General features: G+C 36.4%; 1 protein-coding gene across 3 annotated transcripts in view; it reads right to left on the bottom strand.

The window, feature by feature from the left end:
- Positions 1 to 12,683, bottom strand: part of BRD10 (bromodomain containing 10) — a 52,163-nt gene extending 39,480 nt beyond the window's left edge. For 2 of the 3 annotated variants that reach the window (XM_070742574.1, XM_070742575.1), the window contains exon 1: positions 11,331 to 12,683. In XM_070742574.1, the coding sequence (XP_070598675.1) occupies positions 11,331 to 11,956 (626 nt within the window). In that variant the 5' untranslated portion in view covers positions 11,957 to 12,683. The remainder of the gene's footprint in view (positions 1 to 11,330) is intronic. The other variant, XM_070742576.1, reaches the window with a different exon arrangement.
- Between the last annotated feature and the right edge of the window lie 9,943 nt (positions 12,684 to 22,626).

Raw genomic sequence — 22,626 nt, 5'->3', positions numbered from 1 at the left:
CCCCTCTGACTACTCACTACCCCTCCCATCCCCCCTTGTGTTGTGTCAGGCTGAACTCTATAACTCCATATGAAGATTTCGGCCTGACAGGCGGAGTATCTGGATTGTCGTGTTTATGTCCCTTTCTACCTGGATTAGCAAATTGTCCAAATAGCAGGTATGTGCTACTATGGCCATGAGGTTGGTGAATGTCCAAGGGGCTGACACCAAGCCAAACTGGAAGGCTGCATATTGGACATGGCACCCGGCATAACAAAACCTTAGGAATTGCCTGTGATGTGGCCGAGTAGGGATGTGGAGGTAAGCCTCAGTGAGATCTACAGAAGCTAAGAAGTTCCCCTCCTATAGTCCGTCAATAATTTTGGAATTGTTGATAAAGCATTTTAAAAGTTAAGAGGGATGATTCACAAAGTATGCAAAAAATGTCAGTCAAATACACCATCTTGTGATATTAAAGAATCTGCTCAGTGAGACAAACTAAAGAACTGCATAATTTATTTTGAAATCTTAAGAAATATTCTCAACTCTTTTGTAATTCCTACAACATTTAAAAAGTGTATTCCTGGGGCATCTATTCAGCTATTTAAACAACAAAGGGTTTCAGGTGGTCATCGCAGCCTGAAACAGAGCTTGCAAGGGTTGAATGTAGCCATCCCGAGCTCTGTTTTTGCTAGCAGAGGATTGCAGGAAGCCATCCCAGCTGAAAACAGAGTTCTGGAGCCAGTTTTTGCTGGAAGAGCGCTTGGGCCGCTTCAGGCGCCCCTGACTTGACCAGGCCTTGAGTTTAACACCCCTGATCTAGAAGGTAATTTTTTTTAAAAAAATCAGATATGTAGATATTTAAAAATAGGAATAAGCTATTCAAGATATTCCTAGTTCTTTTTCTCTTTCCTCCTCCTCCTGTCTCCCATGTGCCAATGTTAGATTATAAATTTTATAGAATATATAATGTAGATATTATCTCCGAGACCGCCTTCTACCTCATAGTTCCCAGTGACTGGTGAGCTCCCTCAGAGCTGGTCTCCTCCAGGTCCCGCCAGCTAAACAGTGTCGTCTGTCAGGGCTGCAGAAGGGCTTTCTCTGTGGCTGTTCCAGCTCTCTGGAACCAACTACCCGCTGAGATCTGAACTGCCCCCACTCTATTGACCTTCTGGAAAGCACTGAAGACCTGTTTTTTCCTGCAGGCTTGGGGCCATTGATCTCACAATTTTAAGAGGTCCGGCCTTGAATGATATGTATGTATGTGATTTTTTAAACTGTTTTTTTCTTAATCTTTTATGATGTGTTTAAATATATTTTATATCCTGTTGTAAGCCACCAAAAGTCCTTCGGGAATGGGGCGACATAGAAATACAATAAATAAATAAATAAATAAATAAATGAATGAATGAATGAATGAATGAATAAATAAATAAATATATTTCTTGTTTTGTTATAATGTATTGCCTTGGCATAATTTTCATTACTAAAACAACTATAATAGTAACTCCAGTAGTATTTGGAATGCTGTAGTATTTGATTAGTTACTATCATTAGATAACTGTCAGATTTTTTGGGGGAAAGTACTTGTGTCTTTATTGATTTATATTTTCTGACATTATCAAGTAAAAAAAATATTTCCAATTTATTAACCTAAAAGCAGAGGAAATAATAAATGTGATTATGAATTTTGTAATGATATCTAATAGGAGACATTTTCTTTAGCAGTAAGCACACTAACCTAATAACATTGTAACTCTATAAAACAGATTAAAAAAACAAGACAAATGCTTATTGTTCTATTTTAATTATTTTCTTAATCTATCCCATTTGATATTCCTTCATTCTGAAATGGTTATCTTTCCAATTCAGCAGGATATTCATGGATATATTTATTAATATTAGAAGAAAATTTCACTATACAGAATAGCAAATTGTAACAAAGTCTTCAATTGACCAAGACTTTTCAGTTAATAATACAAGGTACACATAATCCTGGCTAACATTTTTTTCAATCTTATTATTATTGATTTTTAAAAATCCTGTCTTTATTACTTTATAAGCAATTCAAGGCAGTGTAAACATACATAATATGCTTTCCTCCTCCTGGTTTTCCCACAATAAACCATGTGAAGTGGGTTGGGCTGAGAGAGAGTGACTGGCTCAAAATCCCACACTGGCTTTCACGCCTAAGGCATGACTAGAATTCACAATCTCTTAATTGTTAGGCTAACCACTACACAGAGTTGCCTTTTATCACTTTTGGAACCCCAGGGGCATAAGATTGTACCCTGAATTTATTACTTTGTTGCTGAAATGCTTATATGTGATTTAGACACCTTTGCTTATTTTAATTAATAAATCCAGCTACTTTTTGAAAGTGGAAAGAGAAATGATTAGTAAGGAGGCTTGTAATAAAAAAGGAGGTATCAGAAGATAGTAAAATATTACCAAGAAATATTTTATTTTACTAATTTGTTTGCATAAAGATGTAGTAGATATCACCTCAAGAAATATTTGTCTAAAAAATGTTAGGGTAAAAAGTCTCAACATCTTTTTTGTAACGTGGTGACCAAAACCGGATGCAGTATTCCAGGTGCGATCTTATTAAGGCTTTATAAAGCAGTACAAATACTTTGTTTGAGTTTGATTCTATGCCTCTATTTATACAACTAAGGATGTTAGCTTTTTTGACTGCTGCCACACATTGCTGGCTCATGTTTAAGTGATCATCCACTAGGACTCCAAGGTCCTTCTCATAGTTACTATTTTTGAACCAGGTTTCACCAAATCTGTACTTGTACCTTTGGTTTTTCCTGCCTAGATATAAAAGCTTCATTTTCTCCACATTAAATTTCATTCTGTTAGACAGGCCCATTGTTCAAACCGGTCAAGATCTTTTTGGATCATGAGCTTGACTTGTGAGATTTTGGCTATTCCTGTCAGCTTAGTGCCATCTGCAAATTTGATGAGTTCCCCTTCTAGACATTCATTTCAGTGATTTATAAAAACATTGAAGGGTACTGAGCCTAAGATGGAACTTTGCAGAACCCCACTGCTTACTTCCCTCCATGTAGATGTTGTACCATTAAGAATTACTAATTGAGTATGATTTGTCAGCCAGTTACAAATCTATCTAATGGTGATGCTCTTTATCCCACATTTTCCTAATTTACCAAGAAGTAGGTTGTGCTTTACTTTGTCTAATGCCTTCCTAAAGTTTACAACGTTCACAGAATTTTGTTGGTGTAATAATTTAGTCACTTTGTCAAAGAATGAAACAAAATTGGTTTGGCATGATCTGTTTTTAACAAGCTGGCTGGCTACTAGTTATAACTTTATTTCTAGATGTTTACAGATCTGTTTTATTATTATTTTTTCTAGTATCTTCTCAGGTATTGATGTTAAGCTGATTGGTCTGTAATTTCCTGCTTCTATTTTATCTTCCTTTTTTGAAAATGGGAACTACATCAGCTCTTTTCCAATCTTCCGGTACTCCAGGATTTTTAAAGGTATACTGTAATACAATGGTTCTGATATAACATCTGCCAGCTCCTTCAGAACTCTGGGGGATAATCCATTAGGTCCCAATGATTTACGTATATTCATTAAGATCAAACAGGTATCCATTTTCTTGACTATTTTAATTTTTATTTCTAGTCTGTCTTTTGCAATTATGTTTCTGGTATGTTGGGCTATAGTTTCTTTTTAAGTGAAGGCTGGGCTTTTATTATCATATTTTTCAGAGTTCCCCATGCATGCATGCACACACTCACAACCAGCAAACGAATGTGCTGAAGCTGACCAGGTTAAAATCTAATCGTTAAAAAGTATACAGGTATTCCTTGTCTTATGATAATTTGCTTAACAATTGTTCAAGTTATGATGGCTTCAGAAAAAGTGATATACGAATCTGCCTTCATTCTTATGGCCATCACATCACACTTGCAGTCATGTGATTGCAATTCAGGCACTTGGCATCCACCTCATATTTATTCTGCAGTCATGTGATCACAATATGTATCCTTCCCAACAAAAAATATTATTGGAGAAGCTGGATTTGCTTAAAACTATAATGACAGAAAAAAATGACCATAAAATTGGGTTGGTCATGTGCTGATTCTCTTTTTGACTGGTCCAACATATAACTGATTCTGGTCTTAAATATGGTCATAAATTAAGGACTACCCGCATTCTCATTTGCTTGGGATTACAATGAAATACTTGTATGGTTTCAGTTTATATTGGGGAAACTGTGAGCATGGGGTGGGGTGAGGGAAGAAAAGAAAGATAATGAAAAACTTTTTTTTTAATTTATTCCACAACTAACCTTCTGGCTGAATCAAAATAGTCAAAAATTGCATAAAATATCTGAAACAAACATAAAATCTCCAAAATAATCACAGGGCATCTGCAGTAAGACAAAAATTCACTAAACGATAAAACATGCCACAATTACAAGCTTGATTCCTTATGTACTTGGATGTGATGCTATCATTTGACTCCTTGCCCTTACTCACTGGCATCACAAAATTTCTATGTCGTAACATAACCAATATGGATAGCATAAGATTATGGATTGCTATGTATTCTTTTCGAATTATTTTTACATGATTTTTAGCATTCTTGAAAAGTGTTCACATTAAATTTATCTGAAAGCTAATTGATCCTAAATTTAATGCAATTCTTCTGTCCAATGAAAAAGCAGATAGAAATATATATATTGTGTAAATGTATACAAAATATTTGAATATCCAATTTCTTCACCTTCACAACCATGTCAATATTCCCACCTTGTCAAAGCATTTTAGGTGAAACAAATCCTGGAGATCCTCTACATGTCCAATAAATATATGTGACACTTTTGTACTGGTATACATATAAGTGTACTTATCTCTCAGAAAAAAAAGGAGACACATAGAGAAACAGACATTTCCCTTTCTCTCAGACACATAGAAATCATCCTCACACATATACACATTTCTCAATTTTTTTTCTCAGAAGAAACAACTACAAAAAAAAGAGATGTTCATGGAGTATAAATAGTCCTCAATTTACAATTACAATTGAACCAGGAATTACAGCCATAACTCTTTGAGATCCTTAAGGAGGCACTCAACTGATCCCCTTAACAATATTATTCTGGTTCTCCCCATTGTACTCATTAAATAACCGTGCAAGTCATTAAACAGAGTAGAGGTGCCTCCATAGTGGGAGGCCTGTGAGGCAAGGTACAGGCCAACGGCCAAATTTCTTAGACAACTTCCCTACCCACTAGGTCTCCCATTCTTGGGCCCAGCTATGACCACACTACACCATCTTCCCAGCTCACAAGAGGCCTGCTCCAGGCCACCCAGGGCCCTTCTCACCCGAGGCATCCCTTGGACAACTTCCCATCCCAGTCTGTCAGGCCTTGTACCATTTATCTCTTATGAAGTTTGCCTTTCCAAAAGAGCACCCCACTTGTGCTATGTGACACCTTCCAGCAGAGGCGGTCTCACACCATTCTGGGTCAACTGCCATTCATTCAGAATGGCATGATTTTCCATCATGTTCTTTTGAGAGACTGCAAGAATGGCAGATGCTTCCAGAATGGCATGAGGCAGCCTATGCAAAAGGCCATGCTTTTTTGCTATCCTTGGAAACTGCCTTTCCAAAAGAGAATCAACTGATGCGCCACATGTCCCCTCTATTACAGAAACACCTCATGCCATCCTGGAAGCAGCTGCTATTTGGAGGTGGCTGTATGATTTTTGGTTGATTTGCTTTCAAGAAAGATGATCTTGAGAAGAGGTAAGTGGAGCGTAGTGGGTGTGGGACCCAGCGAGGCAGGAAGCAGACCTAAGAGATTTAGCAGGACTGGATGCAGGGGAAAGATGGGTAGGGGCACTTGCAATACCCTCATAATCAGCCATAAGGGCAGGTAGATTGCCAAGTGCCAGAATTGTGATCACAGGGAAGTGTAGCAGCTGTAATTTCAGACATAGGTCATAAGTCCCCTTGTTCAGCACTGTCATAATTTTTAAAGATTACTGAAAAATTCTTATGTTAAGGGTTACCTACACTATGAAAAAGAAAAAAACACAAGGGAGAAAATTAAAAAAAACCCACAAATAAACCAAAGGGAAATTGTAAATTCATAATGAGGGAGAGGGGAAAAGTCCTAGCTAGGCATTGCAAAAATGATTTCATTCACAAAATCACATCAGGCGCCATCTAATCTTTAATCAAACACATTCATGTCATGCAGCATGTATGCGGCTATCTGTATTTATTTTTTCTCCTAACAGTTTTTTCTTATCTTTGAATGTAAGTACAGTATTAAAAATGGCTGCTCCTTCCTTTGGGACAAGCTATTGACAAGAGCTCCCACATAGAATACTTACTTCCACTACTCACTGATAGAAGGGGGCCTTCAAAAAATCTCTGTAACTATTTGGCACTATAAAGGCTTCTCCCATGTACACACCAGAGAAAAGGAGGCAACTGAAGGAAGAAGTAGGGAGTTAGCTCAGAATCATAGCCTTAAACAACCTCAATCTACCAGTGATATATTTAGTGCCAGGAATGGCAAGACTGAGAATCTTATGTTAAAATATCAAGGGGACTCATTTATAATCATTTACAATTATTTATCTAAAATTAATATTAAATTCATTCCTTGTTTAAGCATTAACAAAATGAATGTGTTGTCTTCCTCATGTTTGAAAAAGCAATAGATCCTTTAGACATCTCCCTAGGTTAAAAAAAATACTATAATTTTGAAAAAGAAAAATAAGAAAAGGTCCTCCACACACTGAGATATTCAACATATTCTCTGCATGCATTAAGTAGGAAGAAAAAGAAAAAGGTAATTTCAGAGTTTGCCATACACCAAGCATAGAGAGATTTATAAATAAAAATACATTTTGAACTGCACACAGAAACCTACAGATAGCCACTGCATCTTATATAATAATGGTGTAATGGAGTCTGGTCATTTATTGGTTCCACTGTGAATCACCTGAAATTTCCATGTGGTATTCAATTAATGTAAAGTGGGTTAGTATAGTCCAATGAAAAATGAAAAGGACATGAGAGACTGGCTGGCTGGGGATTATATGAATTGATATCCACACCTCTTCAATCTGCCAAGATTGAGAAACCCTGATGCATGGGCTTCTATTAGATTAGTATTGTTAGTAAATTTCACTTTTACTAATTTAACAGGAAGAAATGGGCTCAATAGTTAAAGATGTTGAGCTTGTCATCTGGAAAGCTAACAGCCGGGGTTTGAGACCTGACCTCTGTGTGATGGGGTGAGCCCCTATTACTTACTCCAGCTCCTGTGCATCTAGCAGTTCAAAAGCATGCAAATACGAGTAAATAGGTACCACTCCTATGGAAAGGTAACAACGTTCCATTCACCTCAGTATATAGTCATGCTGGACACATGAGTATGAAAATGTCTTCAGACAACATTGGCTCTCTTTGCTAAGAAATGGAAATGAGCAGAGTCTCCTAGAATCAGACACAAGTGGACAGGGGAAAACTTAATGTGTTTATTGCCTTAAATATTGGTAACTAACCTGCTTCTTCAAAATAATATTCTTATAGCTTTATAGTAAAACTGATTATTTTATCATTCCAAGTAATATATTTAATCTCTGATGTCACAGAATGAAATAAAAATTATAATGTTGTCTGATGGTTGTAATTAGGCTCTTAATAATCTGAAACTGACAACCTGTTCTAACTGGATAAGGTTTTATCTAAAAAGGTAAACGTTGAAAAAAATATTATTCCTGGTCTGTTCTTTTCTACACAGTATCTGCTTAAATTTTACCTCCCCACCTGCCACTCTGTTCAATTGTGTCTAATTCTTGCAGACTGTCTGGACAAGTCCCTATAGTTACTTTGGCAAGTTTTACCATAATCCTGTTCCAGGACTGAGAGAAAGTGACTAGTCCAAGTCAGTTAGCTGGCTTTGTGTTTAAGGGGAGAATAGAACTCAAAATCTCCCAGTTTCTAGCCTGATGAACCATTATATCAAATGGGTGTAGAAATATATTCTTGGAGTCTCTATTAAGCTTTATAAAAATACAGGAATCTTTTCACAATGCTCATTCATGTCTAGCAGCCATCAATAGCTTTGTCTCTTATTTTTTTAAATAACATTTTAAATTAACTGCAGCAAATTCCATTGTTTAATAATGCATTTATGAACAAATACTTCCTTGTAGCAGAGGTGGGCTCCTGCCAGTTCGCCCAAACCAGTAGCAACCTGCTGGTGACATCACAATGTCACAGAATCAGATCAGTGCCGGTCTATGGAGGCTGCCATCTTTTTTGAATTTTTTTTTGAATTACTTTTTTTATTTTGGGGGGATCTTTTTTCTTCTGGTTTCTGGCACTGCAAATGTCGCCATCTTGTTTTGGCTTTTGGGGGGGGGGTCTGATCTTTTGCTACTGTGCGTGTGCACGTGTGCAAAGCATGTACACACACCCATGAGGTGCAGCTATGCTGCAGCAAGGGGAAGTGAACTGGCAGTGAGGTAAGTTAGAACCCACTCCTGCCTTATAGCTGTCTTGAATTTTCCATTTGCTGCATTCCTACAGAAAACTCAAATGTAAATATAGTAATAAGAAATTTGATTACCTTGGTTTTTGGAATTCTTAGAGGAAGCTACTTTTTCAACAGAAAAAAAGATTTTTGTGTCGAAAAGAGAGATATATGACAGAGTAGAGTCCTAAAAATAGGTAATCAAAATTAATGTAAAGTGAGAATTGCTTTCATATGAAAGCCACTCAAGAAGTTTTGAATGAAATTTCTGTAACTCAAGAATTACCTATGAACAATTGTACTTGATGAAACATACACAAAGAGAATTTAGAATTAGTCTTACTGTGTAAAATTAAAAGCTTATCTAATCCATTCTTCTATTCCCACCAATCAGATAGCTTATGGGAAGTTTACCAACAAAATATGAATATAACAACCTCCTGCTCATGTTTCCTAACAATTGGTAATAAGAAACATCCATTTTCTGGTGGTGTTCTGGTGTTAGAAATAGTATATGCATGTTAAAGATTGAAGTTCACTGGAAAGTTCAGTCTCTTACTTTAAATATTGGTAAACAAACCAAGTCGAGCACAGTCTCCCGTTTTCTGAAATAAATGGGATAAGGCAAGGTAACAAAAATTGCTTAATTTCTCATTCCACCAATGGAAATTCTCCATTGGTCAAAACTTTCTTGAATAGCAGGATCTCTTTCATTTAAAGAATACAAGATTAGATACAAGTCCTATCTTCACAGATAACATTTACATAATTAATTCTTTACTGTTTTATTCATTTAAAAATTTGTATCCAATCTTTCAGTTCTAATTGAACAATCTTTGAAGGTAATAATTCCCCTGGCCTAAAACACAGACAAATCTCAGTTTCATTCTCCTTTTCATTTACTAATCTATGATATTAAATTGAAATCTCTTATTAATTGCTTCATCAGTAATTACAGAGATGTATCAGTGTGTTCAACTATGGAGATAAAGTCCATTCATCCTTGCAACTTCAAAGTTGTAAGAATAGCTATTGTCAAACTTGCCAGATTTAAAATGTAAATGTCTGTTTATAAACAAAGTTAGGGAATACATATATAGATATATCTTGTGTTTGTAAACTTTAATCTATCCAAACTACTGAAGCTCATCTTTTAGCATTTTAGGATATACTTTAAACAGTATCATTTGTCCGATATATGCATTAAACAGTTTCATTTATCATATATATTCATTAAAAATATTTGTTTTCATATTGTAGCACAAAATCCAGTATCTCTGGTTTCTGGACAGGGAAAATAATAAAGTGTTGCATTATAAAAACAAAAGAAAGCATTGTTTTTGCTAGAAAGTTATAACCAAATTAATTATATATTAGCAGTGATTGAAATTTCAAGCACTGCTGGGAAAAAATTGTATTAATGAGCTAGTGTAGCATGTTAAACACTGGCTTTATGTATTTTGGTATCTGCATCCAACCAGCTCACCCAGTAATTGAACACCATCTTTTCAACACATAGTTATTTGCAGTAGATGAAAAGTAGGCATCTACTGAAGTTATGTTCTTGTTCTTCGATATGAGTTTTTGCTGATCAAGAATACCCCTCTTTCATCTTCAAACTATCTTACTTCATTCAGGCCATTGCCAGAATCAGTCAGTAACTCAGAACCTGAACTATTTCAGATTCAGAGTCCATGTTTTTCCATTGAGAAGGAGTTGATCTGATAAACCAATTTTCCAAACTTACATCTATTTCTGTGACTTAATGCTAATCAATCAGAACAATTAGAAATATAGATTTTTTTTCTGATATTGTCAAGTCTTTATTTAAATAGATAACTGCATACAAAAGTTCAGGAAATTAGTTTTAAGAGTATTTATACAGTGCAAAATTCAAATACAATGCGAGCTGATGAAAAAATAATCAAAGATGCTGATGAACAATATATAGATTTTCCTTACACTTCATTTCTGTTGATCTCCACCAAGAATCTTTACCAAGTTTACCAAATGAAATGAAATACTATATAACTCATTAGCAATATATAGTGTCTGCTTCATACACAGAAAGTTTTGGATTAGAGTTAGAATCTGACAGCTAAACCTCTGTGTAACAGCATAGGCAAAATAAGACTAAATGGGTCAATTGCATAAGGGAAATTATTTTCTAGTCTGCAGGAAGCTTTTTTTCTTGGTGTATCATGATGCTATAAAAATGTGATATTATAAAGTAACTTTCCTGACCAAAGCATCTTATATGATAATCTATTTCACTAATCATGACATTAAGAAGATGGAATGGACAAAAAGAAAATGCACAGGTATTTTGTGGTGATGCTCACTTTAAATTGTCTTCATACTTTTTATGGATGTTTAGCCACTCTCAGCAAAAAAAACCTTGCAGAAATTCAAAACAATGCATTCATACAGTATGTATAAGGCCAAATTCCTCCTGGCATAGTTTGCATTTCACACTAAATTCAAAACAAGTCACTTTATGACTCAGTATTATATAAAACCAGGCCAAAACTACATCACTTTATCCCACTTTTTAACTTTGTCATAAATGATCATCAGCTGTGCAGTACAACAAACTCTATATTCATGATTAGGATCTTATTAGTTCAGTTAAGCAATAATAAGCCTCAAGGAAAAATAGATGGTATGTATCAATTTTTAAATATATATATATATACACAGTTAGCTTGTACAGGACTCACACCCTATGTTTCACAAAAATAGAACTCCTTCCACTCTGTGTAAACTTTCTTCCTTAAGTACTCCGACACAGCAGATATATTACACCTACCGAGAAAGCAGAGCCAGTTTCTGTTCAAGCATCATCTCCAACTTCTGGGCTTGCTTGGAGAGCCAGTGATCTACCCCATGAAGCCGATAGCAGGTCTCCAACATCAATCGGAAATCGGCCACGAAATCAGTAATCCCTCTGTACTGACCCGAAGCGAATTTTTCTTCCATTTTCAACAGCCACATCCCGGATAACTGCTGTGATTTGGGGCAAGGCAGAAGACAGCCACTATTATTGGCTTCCGCGGCAAAGTCGGCGGCGCTCGTTGGGCTTTTTTGCTTTTCCCAAGATCTTAAAAAAGGAGCCGTCAGAGGCCGGTGTTTTTCTAAGAGAAACTCGCTCAGGATCCGATGAGCCTGTTGCAATTCCGGGCTCAGGCTTTGCTCCCAATCGGGGTGGTCGCCAGTGCTCCCTCCCTCCTCTAGCTTGGGTCCCGTCGGGAGGTACCCGGCGAGGGCCGGGTCCGTTAATGCCTCCGTTCCGAGCTCCCCGGCTCCGGCCGTCGTGGCAGGCGCCGCCACCTCCTCCTTCTCCTCCGGCGGCGGCATCTCCATGTCGCCGCCGTCTTCTTCTTCTTCTTCGCTGCCGTCGCCCTCCTCCTCCCCTTCGGGCTGCGCCGGATTCATGCCCCGCCGCAGCTGCGTAGGTCGGCGGCGCCCGTGGAAAGCGGCCCCGGCATTCAACTCCTTGGAAGAAGTCGGCGCCGCTTCAACCGGCCTAGACAAACTCCCGCCTGCCTCTCCTCTTGGTTAGGCCGGCCTCGGTCGGGGGGGAAAAAAGAGAGAAGGCGCAGCTTCGGCGGCCCCTCCGCCTCCACCTTCGTCGCTTTGCCTTGTCCCAGGGATGCGGAGGCAGAGGCCTCTCGTCGTGGAGGAGAGCCGTCACCTGTGGCGGCAGGTGAGAGAGTCCCTCTAAATTCGGAGGAAACGGCTTCTCTGAAAGCCCGCCGAGAGTTCCCCTCAGAAAAAGGGCTGCCCGGGACCCCCTCAGTCCTCGCGCTGCAGGACCGAAAGGGGCGTGAGGCGCAGCCGACACGGAATACCTGCCTGAGTGGAAGGAGAAGCTGCCGGGGGGGACCCCGGGCTCATTGCCGCGCTCCTCCCCTCCGGTGTCCTGACCGGTAGAGAGGCCTGCGCTCCCTTCCTCGGCTCTGCACCCCGGGCCCGAACGGCGCTTCTCTCCAGCTTTGGCTGAGGGACGCGCGGACGAAGCCGGCGTGCTGTCAGTTAATGAGGGGGGGCACTGCCAGACCTGAGCAGTCCCCTCCCCCTCCCCTCCCCAGCCGAGAGACAGACAGAAGTAGTGGGAGAACCCAACCTCCACCGTCTGCGCAAGCGTAGTAGCGAGAGGCAGACTCTCCAGTTGCTTAGACTGCGCGTTTTGTATTGGACACCTGCTGGAGAGTGACATCATCAGGGAGTGACGAGAGAGAGAAAGAGAAAAAGCAGGCCGCTCGGTTGCAGAGGCGTCGGTTGCGGGCAACGGAAAAGGATGGAAAGCTGACCGTAGGGTCCAAAGTGAAGAGCAGCCGCGGCAGATGTGGATTTCGAGCAAAATCATTACGCTCGTGTTAAGACTCGTGGGAAGACGTTAGACAAAGTTCGGAGTTGCGCATTTCGTGAATGTTTTTAACGCCACTAGCTGCAGCCTGGATGGTTGCGCCGTTTGTGATTCAAGCGCGGCTTTGAAAAACAACCACGGAATGGAACGATCCTGGTTTATAGGACTCTTGTCGGTTGGAAGCATTAAGTAGCCTTTTTTTGGAAGGGTAAACGCGGATATTAATTATTTTGAAAAGGAGAATCAAAAATGGTGCTTTGAGTGTGTTTTTTAAAAGTTAGATTCTCATCAGGGTTTATTTTATTTATTTATTTTGTCAAGTACGTATTGGTAATATACAAAGACATAATATTTATATATATGATACTAGTAGATAAACATTAGGACAGAGGACGGTAGGCAAGCTGGTGCACTTATGCACGCCCCTTACTGTTTGTTTGTTTGTTTGTTTTTTATTTATTTATTTATTTATTCGATTTTTATGCTGCCCTTAGACTCAGGACGGCTTACAATATGTTAGCAATAGCACTTTTTAATAGAGCCAGCATATTGCTCCTACAATCCCGGTTCTCATTTTACCCACCTCAGAAGGATGGAAGGCTGAGTCAACCTTGAGCCGGTGGTGAGATTTGAACCGCTAACCTGCAGCTCTACAGTCAGCTTCAGTGGCCTGCAGTACAGCACTCTACCTGCTGCGCCACCCTGGCTCTTGCTGTTTCGGGTCTGTGACTGCCGCTGTTATTTATGATTGATTGATTGGATTTGTATGCCACCCCTTTGAGGACTCAGGGCGGCATACAACAGGTTCATTTGCTCTCTACTCCAGGGACCTCTCGGTGCCATGTAAATATTACATGATTCATGTTTCTGCGTTTCATAATTTAAAAATGAAGTTGAATAAATTTGGTATGAAAGACTGACTAATTGCTGCAGTCAAAGGCTTTTTATTTAAAATGTATGTGTGTGTTTAATATGAATTCATATTTTGTGTATACAGTACTGCCGGTATATTTCTTATTCATTGTCCCGAACACAAAATCTGTTAGAATAGCAGGATGTAAGCCTAAAAAATGAACACTTTACTATTTTATTTTACATTGTAACCTACTATGGAGTCATTGTTGTTAAAAGTGATGTATAAATGTCTTAAATTGGAAGTATATACTAGTTTTTTCTAGCACCCATTTCCTCCCACTTATGACTGTATGATTGTAACTTGTTGCTTGCATCCTTAAGAGTTTTATTAATATTGATTATTTCCTCATTGCTTATTTGACCCATATGACAATCATTAACTGTTGTACCTCATGATTCTTGACAAATGTATCTTTCCTTTTATGTACACTGAGAGCGTATGCACCAAGACAAATTCCTTGTGTGTCCAATCACACAATAAAGAATTCTGTTCTATTCTACTCTATGTTCTAGCATTACATTTGAAATGTTAAGAAACAGAGAAGGCAAATTATCATTCGTTCTGAACCTATAGTCCAGGAATTTACCAAGAAGGAATGGACATTGTTACAGGTAGTCTTCGCTAATGACCACTACTTCAATGACCGTTCAGAGCTGAAATGGTGCTGAACAAGTTGTATAAATGGCTTGAAGCAGTTGTCCCAGGACCTCCACAGTGTTGTGATTGTGATTCAGGCACTTCGCAAGCAGCTTCTACTTCTGTGAGTTAAAGCATCTTCCAATCACCTGTTCACCATTTGAGACCTTCCCTGCCAACTTCCCACAAGCAAAATCCCCTGTCCCCAATTCTCCCTGGCTTCCCCCATCTCCCCGTGTTTTTGCCTGGTATTCCTGCCACTTAACTTTCCACTTAATGACTTGCACATCTCGGGGTCACTATGGTAACCTTGAGAGCCTGGATTGCTGCCAGTAAGTGATGGAGTCATGTGATTGACAGCAACTCCAACCCCAATTGCTGTCTTAACTCAAGGACTATCTTTATTATTTTGTAAATTGAGTTGTAAATATATACACACAGATACACAAAGGAGTAGATATTGTTATTAGATTGTTACCAGAGATACATATACACAAATATATAGGGTAGGGATATCAAAATCATGACTTGTGGGCTGAATGCATCAGTCATCCAGCCCATAGGCCACAAAAAGTCATGATATATCAAGTGATGCCACCATGATGACATGAGTTTGACATTCTTATAGGGAAATATACATAGCTCAGAGTGGAATTATGGAATGACTATATGCATACACATGCATACAGTATATATATACCAGTAGAATCCTTGTTAGTCAAACATTTTGACATCAATTAGACTTGTATAGGTAATCCAGTCATTGCTGAACTGTAGTCTTAAGAGGTAAAACACCAAAGTATCTTTTCCATCTGTTTTCACATGCATTTTGTATTCTATGCTATTCTGAATCCACTGAAAAACATTATTTTGCAATTTTGTTTAGATTGCTCTAACAGTCCGTTAATTTATTTGTACCATTAGTGAAATCTTGCAATAGAAGTTAGAGCTGCATTTAAACAAAATTTTAATTTAATGGGATTGGATTTTGTTTTAAATAAAATGGATATAGAATAGTAGAAAAATCTGAGTATTACAGTACTGTATATCTAAAAACATGAAAAGCATTCACCTAGCCGATTGGGAAAAATCTTGGAACACCAACTGTAAAATAACATCTGAAGCGTACAAGGAAAACTACTACAAATTATTCTACAAATGGTATCTTCCCCCCTCAAGATTGCCAAAATGTACCCAAAATTAAATGCAAATTGTTGGAAATGTAATAAAGGGATTGGCGCTTTCTTCCACTTGTGGTGGTCTTGTCCCAAAATTAAAGGTTTTTGGAATATAATACATAGGTGGCCAGCTGAAATTACAAATGAGGAAATCAAATTGACTCCAGAAGGCATGCTGTTAGGAATCTTGAGTAAAAAATATACTAAACAAACCCATTATCTAATGGTGCATATAATAACTGCGGCCAGAATATCATATGTCCAAATGTGGGGGGGGAAAAAGATCCCACTGGAAAATAACATTATTGATAACATATATAAGTGTGTAGAGATGGATAAAATGACTTATGGAAATCAAGGGAACAAAAGATAAAGAATCTGATATGGAATAATTGGTACAAATGGATCCAAGATAGAAATAAGATAGAATAATACAATATGTTAGTTTACATAAAAATAGATATACTGTATACGTAATATTGATTTAGACAATAATCACAGACAAAATTATTATTTATATGCGTACCTATCTTTTTACCTGCTAGGTTTATCAACATTTTCATATATTTTTACATTTTTGTAGTAAATTACTGATCAAAATTTATTTATGATTACAAAGGAGCACTATTTGTTGCTTCTTTTTATGATCAAGATGGATTGACACCATTGTGGCATACAGTCAGACATGTATAGTATGCTTTGACAGGATAAGTTCCAAACTTACCAAGGACTGTTTCTTGGACATATGGCTGCATGTTTTTGAATAACCCAAACCCAATTTGAGTTGTGTGCTGTGTTTCCTAAAGACAGTTTACTGGTACTACATCTAAAATGCAAATACAATTACAAAAATGAAGAGAGAGCCCAAGTTCACAATCCAACCAAAACCTATGAATAATCTAGTGTTCTGTGGGTGTGAAATTCAAGCAAGAAGAGCTTGAATTTGTGGAGGAAGTCTACGAAAAGGGATGGCATACAAATCTAATAAATTAAAATTCATAATGTGGGAGTTGTCACAGAGAAGTTGTACCTCTGAAGCCCCAGCCACTTAACTTCATGTGGAATGCGTATCTACAATAGCATCCTTTTAGGTGCCTTGTTTATTTTATAGGCTGCCTATCTCATCTGGGTAGCTTGCAATAGAATAAAATATTGGTGTAAAACATTAACAGTATTAAAATTAAGGTTAGCATCAATTAAATAACAGGTTAAAATCAAGAATGTGGGTGGTACAGGAGTGAACTTTGTCTCTCATTCCATCAATCTCCTCCAGCATACAGTGCCCCCTATTAGAGCTCCAAGTCAACCACAGATCAGGACTTAAGGCTCTTCTAAAGGGCTAAAAGCGTTCAGGAGGTAAAATGTTCCAGGAAGCAGTTCCCATGGCAGAAAAATCTCTTATTGACCACCACCAGGCAAAATTCCTTGGCTGATGGGATCCAGTCCCATTGGGGCAAGATGGTACTTCAAATAATCTGGTCCTACTTAAGAAAGAAAGTAGTAGAGTCAATGGATAAAAGGCCCAGGATAGACATCATTGGTATCTAACTCCCCCTATACTCTCTTTGCATTATTTTATCATCATTAATGTTACTATGCCTCTAGCATTTTACTAGAGGCACATTATTACCGTATTAAACTTTTGTCAAGTTTAAGTTTATAAAAGGTACAAAATTTTATATATTCATAATGTATATTTAGATATACTCTAGATAAATACAAGTTTTGAAAGTTTGTATGATTGACTGCTCTAATAGGTTATGGTTATAATTAAAGCAATACTGTAATCCTTTTGGGTGTAAATAGTTAACTCATTCTCTTACTCTAATAAAGCTAAAAGTGATTTTGCATAGCATAATCATATACTTTCCAAGATAAGAACCTCTGTGAGAAGCAATAGCAAAATCCAACATGGAAAAAAATGTGTAATATTGATTATGATGACAGATACAGGCACAATGAGTAGGAATTAGATAAAATGTGTCATTTAAAAGGTCAATTTAAACTATTAAAGATTTCAGCTTAAACAAAAATGGAAAAATGTAACATTTTTAGCATCCATATTCAGTACTTCTTACAAAGATATCTGTAAGTAGAATTAGTAACATAGATAAAAATCAACATTCTCCGGTGTTTCTTTCATTCAAAGTAATTCCTACACTTCTGAAAAATAATTCTATGAAAGGTGTATTTTTGTTGTTCAATATTTTGTGATATTAAGTCTAATAATTACAGCAAAAAAGTTTTGAAAGTTTGTATGATTGACTGCTCTAATAGGTTATGGTTATAATTAAAGCAATACTGTAATCCTTTTGGGTGTAAATAGTTAACTCATTCTCTTACTCTAATAAAGCTAAAAGTGATTTTGCATAGCATAATCATATACTTTCCAAGATAAGAACCTCTGTGAGAAGCAATAGCAAAATCCAACATGGAAAAAAATGTGTAATATTGATTATGATGACAGATACAGGCACAATGAGTAGGAATTAGATAAAATGTGTCATTTAAAAGGTCAATTTAAACTATTAAAGATTTCAGCTTAAACAAAAATGGAAAAATGTAACATTTTTAGCATCCATATTCAGTACTTCTTACAAAGATATCTGTAAGTAGAATTAGTAACATAGATAAAAATCAACATTCTCCGGTGTTTCTTTCATTCAAAGTAATTCCTACACTTCTGAAAAATAATTCTATGAAAGGTGTATTTTTGTTGTTCAATATTTTGTGATATTAAGTCTAATAATTACAGCAAAAAAGTTTTGAAAGTTTGTATGATTGACTGCTCTAATAGGTTATGGTTATAATTAAAGCAATACTGTAATCCTTTTGGGTGTAAATAGTTAACTCATTCTCTTACTCTAATAAAGCTAAAAGTGATTTTGCATAGCATAATCATATACTTTCCAAGATAAGAACCTCTGTGAGAAGCAATAGCAAAATCCAACATGGAAAAAAATGTGTAATATTGATTATGATGACAGATACAGGCACAATGAGTAGGAATTAGATAAAATGTGTCATTTAAAAGGTCAATTTAAACTATTAAAGATTTCAGCTTAAACAAAAATGGAAAAATGTAACATTTTTAGCATCCATATTCAGTACTTCTCACAAAGATATCTGTAAGTAGAATTAGTAACATAGATAAAAATCAACATTCTCCGGTGTTTCTTTCATTCAAAGTAATTCCTACACTTCTGAAAAATAATTCTATGAAAGGTGTATTTTTGTTGTTCAATATTTTGTGATATTAAGTCTAATAATTACAGCAAAAAATAGAATTAATTCTATGTCTGTTCATATATTATGTGATATGTGGATAGCAATCTAATAGTAAGTTAAATTATAAAAAAAATGTTTATTTCCCAATTTACCTAAAAATGTTTGACAAAATATTTAGGCTGGCATCATCAAAAATTTTATATAATGATTTGAATAATATCTCAATAATACAATTGTGAATAGTTATGACTGATAAATATAAATTTAGTAGAATGGAATGCCATGCTTATTTGTTTATTGTTAATTCTTGAATGTTTGCCAAGTACATTTGAAGAGATGAGGTTTCCATTGATTGAGTTCTGATCCCAAAACATTGCCCCATAAAATATTTTAAAAATACATGGCAATTAATATAAAATGCTGGGGCAGTTCCCAAGAAAACACCCCTCTGAGGCCCCATCACACAGCAAAATTTAAGGAAGTGGAGTGAGAGTGGACTTACCTTATCTAAACTAATGGATGGCTTGATACCTTAGAGAAAAGCTGTCCCACAGGCAACCTGACTTTGTGTCATATAGGTCTTTAAAGGTGACCCAGGAAGCAATTGGGAGCCAGCACAGGTCACATAGCAGTGGTATAACCCAGAACTGTAGGGTATGCAAAATTGAAACATGACCCTATGTTCTGGATCAGCTGTAGCTTCTGGATAGCCTTCAAGGCCACCAAGTAATCCAAATTGGAGAGACTAAGGCATGAGTGAGTGTGAGCAATTAAAGAATGAAGAATTTGGGGAACAGCAATTTTGTTGTCTTAAATCTGTGATGTGTTTTCAACTAACCTTTGGGCTCTGGATCCAAAAATAACCACAGTTTTTGTCTATCACATCAACTATTTAAGCTACAGTCATACAAATTGTGCATATAAAGGAAAGGAAAGTAAAAACTTACCAAATATACTGTTTACAAAAAATAATTTTATTCATACAAAGGCTATAATAGTTATTGCAAATTAAATTGTGTTCATACAAATAGTTGATTTTTTTAATCAAACTGTAATTATATTAAGGTAAAATTATTGCTTACAGCTTATTCTGGAGTGTTTAATCTGTGGACATTCTCGCTTGATGCTCCAGCAATAGTCAACCATCATACATATATCCCATCTACCTTGATACCATGCCTCCATGACCGTCAAATGTTGGTGAAATCGCTCACCCTGCTCATCACTAACTGCACCAAGATTTTCCGGGAAGTTAGCAAGATGGCTATGTAAAAAATGCAATTTGATGCTCATGTTGCCTAATTAACTATATTATATATATATAAGGTGTAGAGAAAAAAACTTGACATGGTAGAAGAAAATTAACTACAGTTTTGAAACCAGCATGCCTAACTCAAAACCTCAAAAATCAAACTCAACAGAAATTGTGTTACAAATTGTTCCCCAGTGTAATCATTCTTAAAACATTTATCATTATTTATTTAGTTTAGGTGCCCAACTCCAAAGCAACTATGGACAGCCAATAATGTATTTACTGAGATCAAGTGAACTTAAAAGGCAATTTTTTATATTTTGTCATTTAAGCCAGTTGTGAACTTGGACCACCTCTTCTGCAAATATATTCAGTAGAGATCTCTGGTTCTAGGATTTAAAGATAACTTGATTCAAATTAATTATGAAACTAAGTATGAATTCCCTTTTCTGGGTATGTAGTATGAATAGAGAAAGAATAAATTAGTTTATAAAGTTCCCTATTTCACACAAGACAACTATAAGCAACATATAACAAATAAAACAACTATATAAAATCAATTATTAAAAAAGCAGTCGCAATACAACCATCAGATACAGAAGAGAACAAATTAAACATGACAGGGTTTGAGGATCATTACTGAATATTTCTGCTTGCTGACATCTTATTAAACTAGAACCAAACAATAATGAAACAGCTGAATCCATCCAATATAAATCCTGAAATAATTAAAAGAAAAAAGTTATTTATTTCCTAAAACTGTGTACTGTATTCTCTGATGTATTAAAATGAGTTGAATGCAGTCAAGAGTTTCTGTAGAAATAAAAGATGAACTACAGATTTTGTTAGAAGTGAAAATTCAAGTGAAATGCTTCACTGCTTTCGAAGGATTTTTTGTTTTATCATGTTGGAGGCTTTGGAAATGCTCTACTGCTTTTAAATGAGATTTTATACCAAATCTTGACATAGATAAAATAGTAATACTCAACTGAAAATAATGGAAGATTGCTATCACCTTCAACTTAATTTAGGATTTGGCTGAAATGTTCAAAGAAAAATAATGACAGATTAAATTCAAAGCACTTACCGTAGTTCTATTTCTAATCCTTGATACTTCTGAAAGAGAGAAAGTACCCTGCATGCATTTATTGGTAATCTGTGTAAAACTGTCAAGGACAACAGTGAGACTGATTTTGGTTTTGGTTCCTACTATTTCAAGATGACAACGTCATAAATTATCTGTAGAGGAAGTAAGGCAGATCCCCATAACTGAACAGGTTTTTTTCAGGAGGGAAACTGAAAGAAATCAAACAACTATGGATAATCAAATACAACATAAGTTTTTATTAATTAACAATAAATATATATTGGAGGGTATATAATACGATGTAGCAGATTGTAATAAATAAATAAATATGCTTTTTCTCTCTGGTCTTAATGATCAGTCCCTGGACACTGGAAAATGACCAATCTTAGTACCATTTAAATAAAAGGTTGAAGGGAAAATAAAGGGAAATAAAGACCAGAAAATGTCTGTCCTGAATAAATAACAGAAAGTAACTTGGTTAGATTAAAAAAAATCAAAGTGGCTTCTACAAAATAGCATGTCTCAATAGGCATGGCCATAGACTGATCTGATAGATATTGTATAGTTTTTGTCCAATGACCTTACCAGAGGATCCTAGGAAAATTCACATCAATAGAAAAATAGAGAAGTTATTCATATGGAGTTGCAACTGATTAAAGCATTGGAAATAAATGGCTGCAGGAACAAATTAAAAAAATGTGCTAAGTATGCTTTCTCAAGGATATATATTAGGATCAGTTTATTTTTTAACTTTATGAATCAAACACAACCCTGTAATCTATTGGAACATCGATTGAGAGAGGAACTGCAGAAACTTAAATTTAAGGCTCTCCTCCCTCCTCCCCGCCAATGTTGGATGGTTCCATGATCATCTAAGAGTACAGTGTATAAATGGGAAAACAATTATAGCGGCAAATGAATTTCAATAATGTCAATATTTCCTTGCCTAACAGAGAAACAGAATGACGATGGGTCAGTAAAAAGCAACGGGAGCAGGTAGGAGCAACTTCCTGCTGGCTTTCCCATTGACTTTGCTTGTGGGAGGTTGGCAGGAACACTGAAAATCATTATCATATGACTTCAGGGACACTGCAATGGTTATAACTACAAATAAAACTGGTATGGACATCGTGGAGTTTCAGGAGTATCGAAGTAATGGGTGTCAGATTTTTTACACATATTTTAAGTCAGAAGATTTCAGGTACCTTGATTCCAAAAATGTGAGCAATGAGATGGCAAAATTTCTGACTTTCTTCAGCAAATTATTTTATTTTTCTTTAAAGATTCAGAAAGTTCCAAAATAATCAATCCAAGCTGAAAAAATGGTAAATGCAGTTCAGTCAAAAGCACACAATCAATTATATAAATTGATGCACCCCTCATCCTTTCTTTCACATGTACTGTACTTTGATTGGGTGTGAACTGGCAGCAGCCAATCA

This window comes from Erythrolamprus reginae, chromosome 2, assembly GCF_031021105.1.
Source record: "Erythrolamprus reginae isolate rEryReg1 chromosome 2, rEryReg1.hap1, whole genome shotgun sequence".
In the NCBI taxonomy this organism is placed as follows: Eukaryota; Metazoa; Chordata; class Lepidosauria; order Squamata; family Dipsadidae; genus Erythrolamprus; species Erythrolamprus reginae.
The sequence above is the reverse complement of the archived record's forward strand: the minus strand, read 5'-3'. Positions and strand labels throughout refer to the sequence as shown.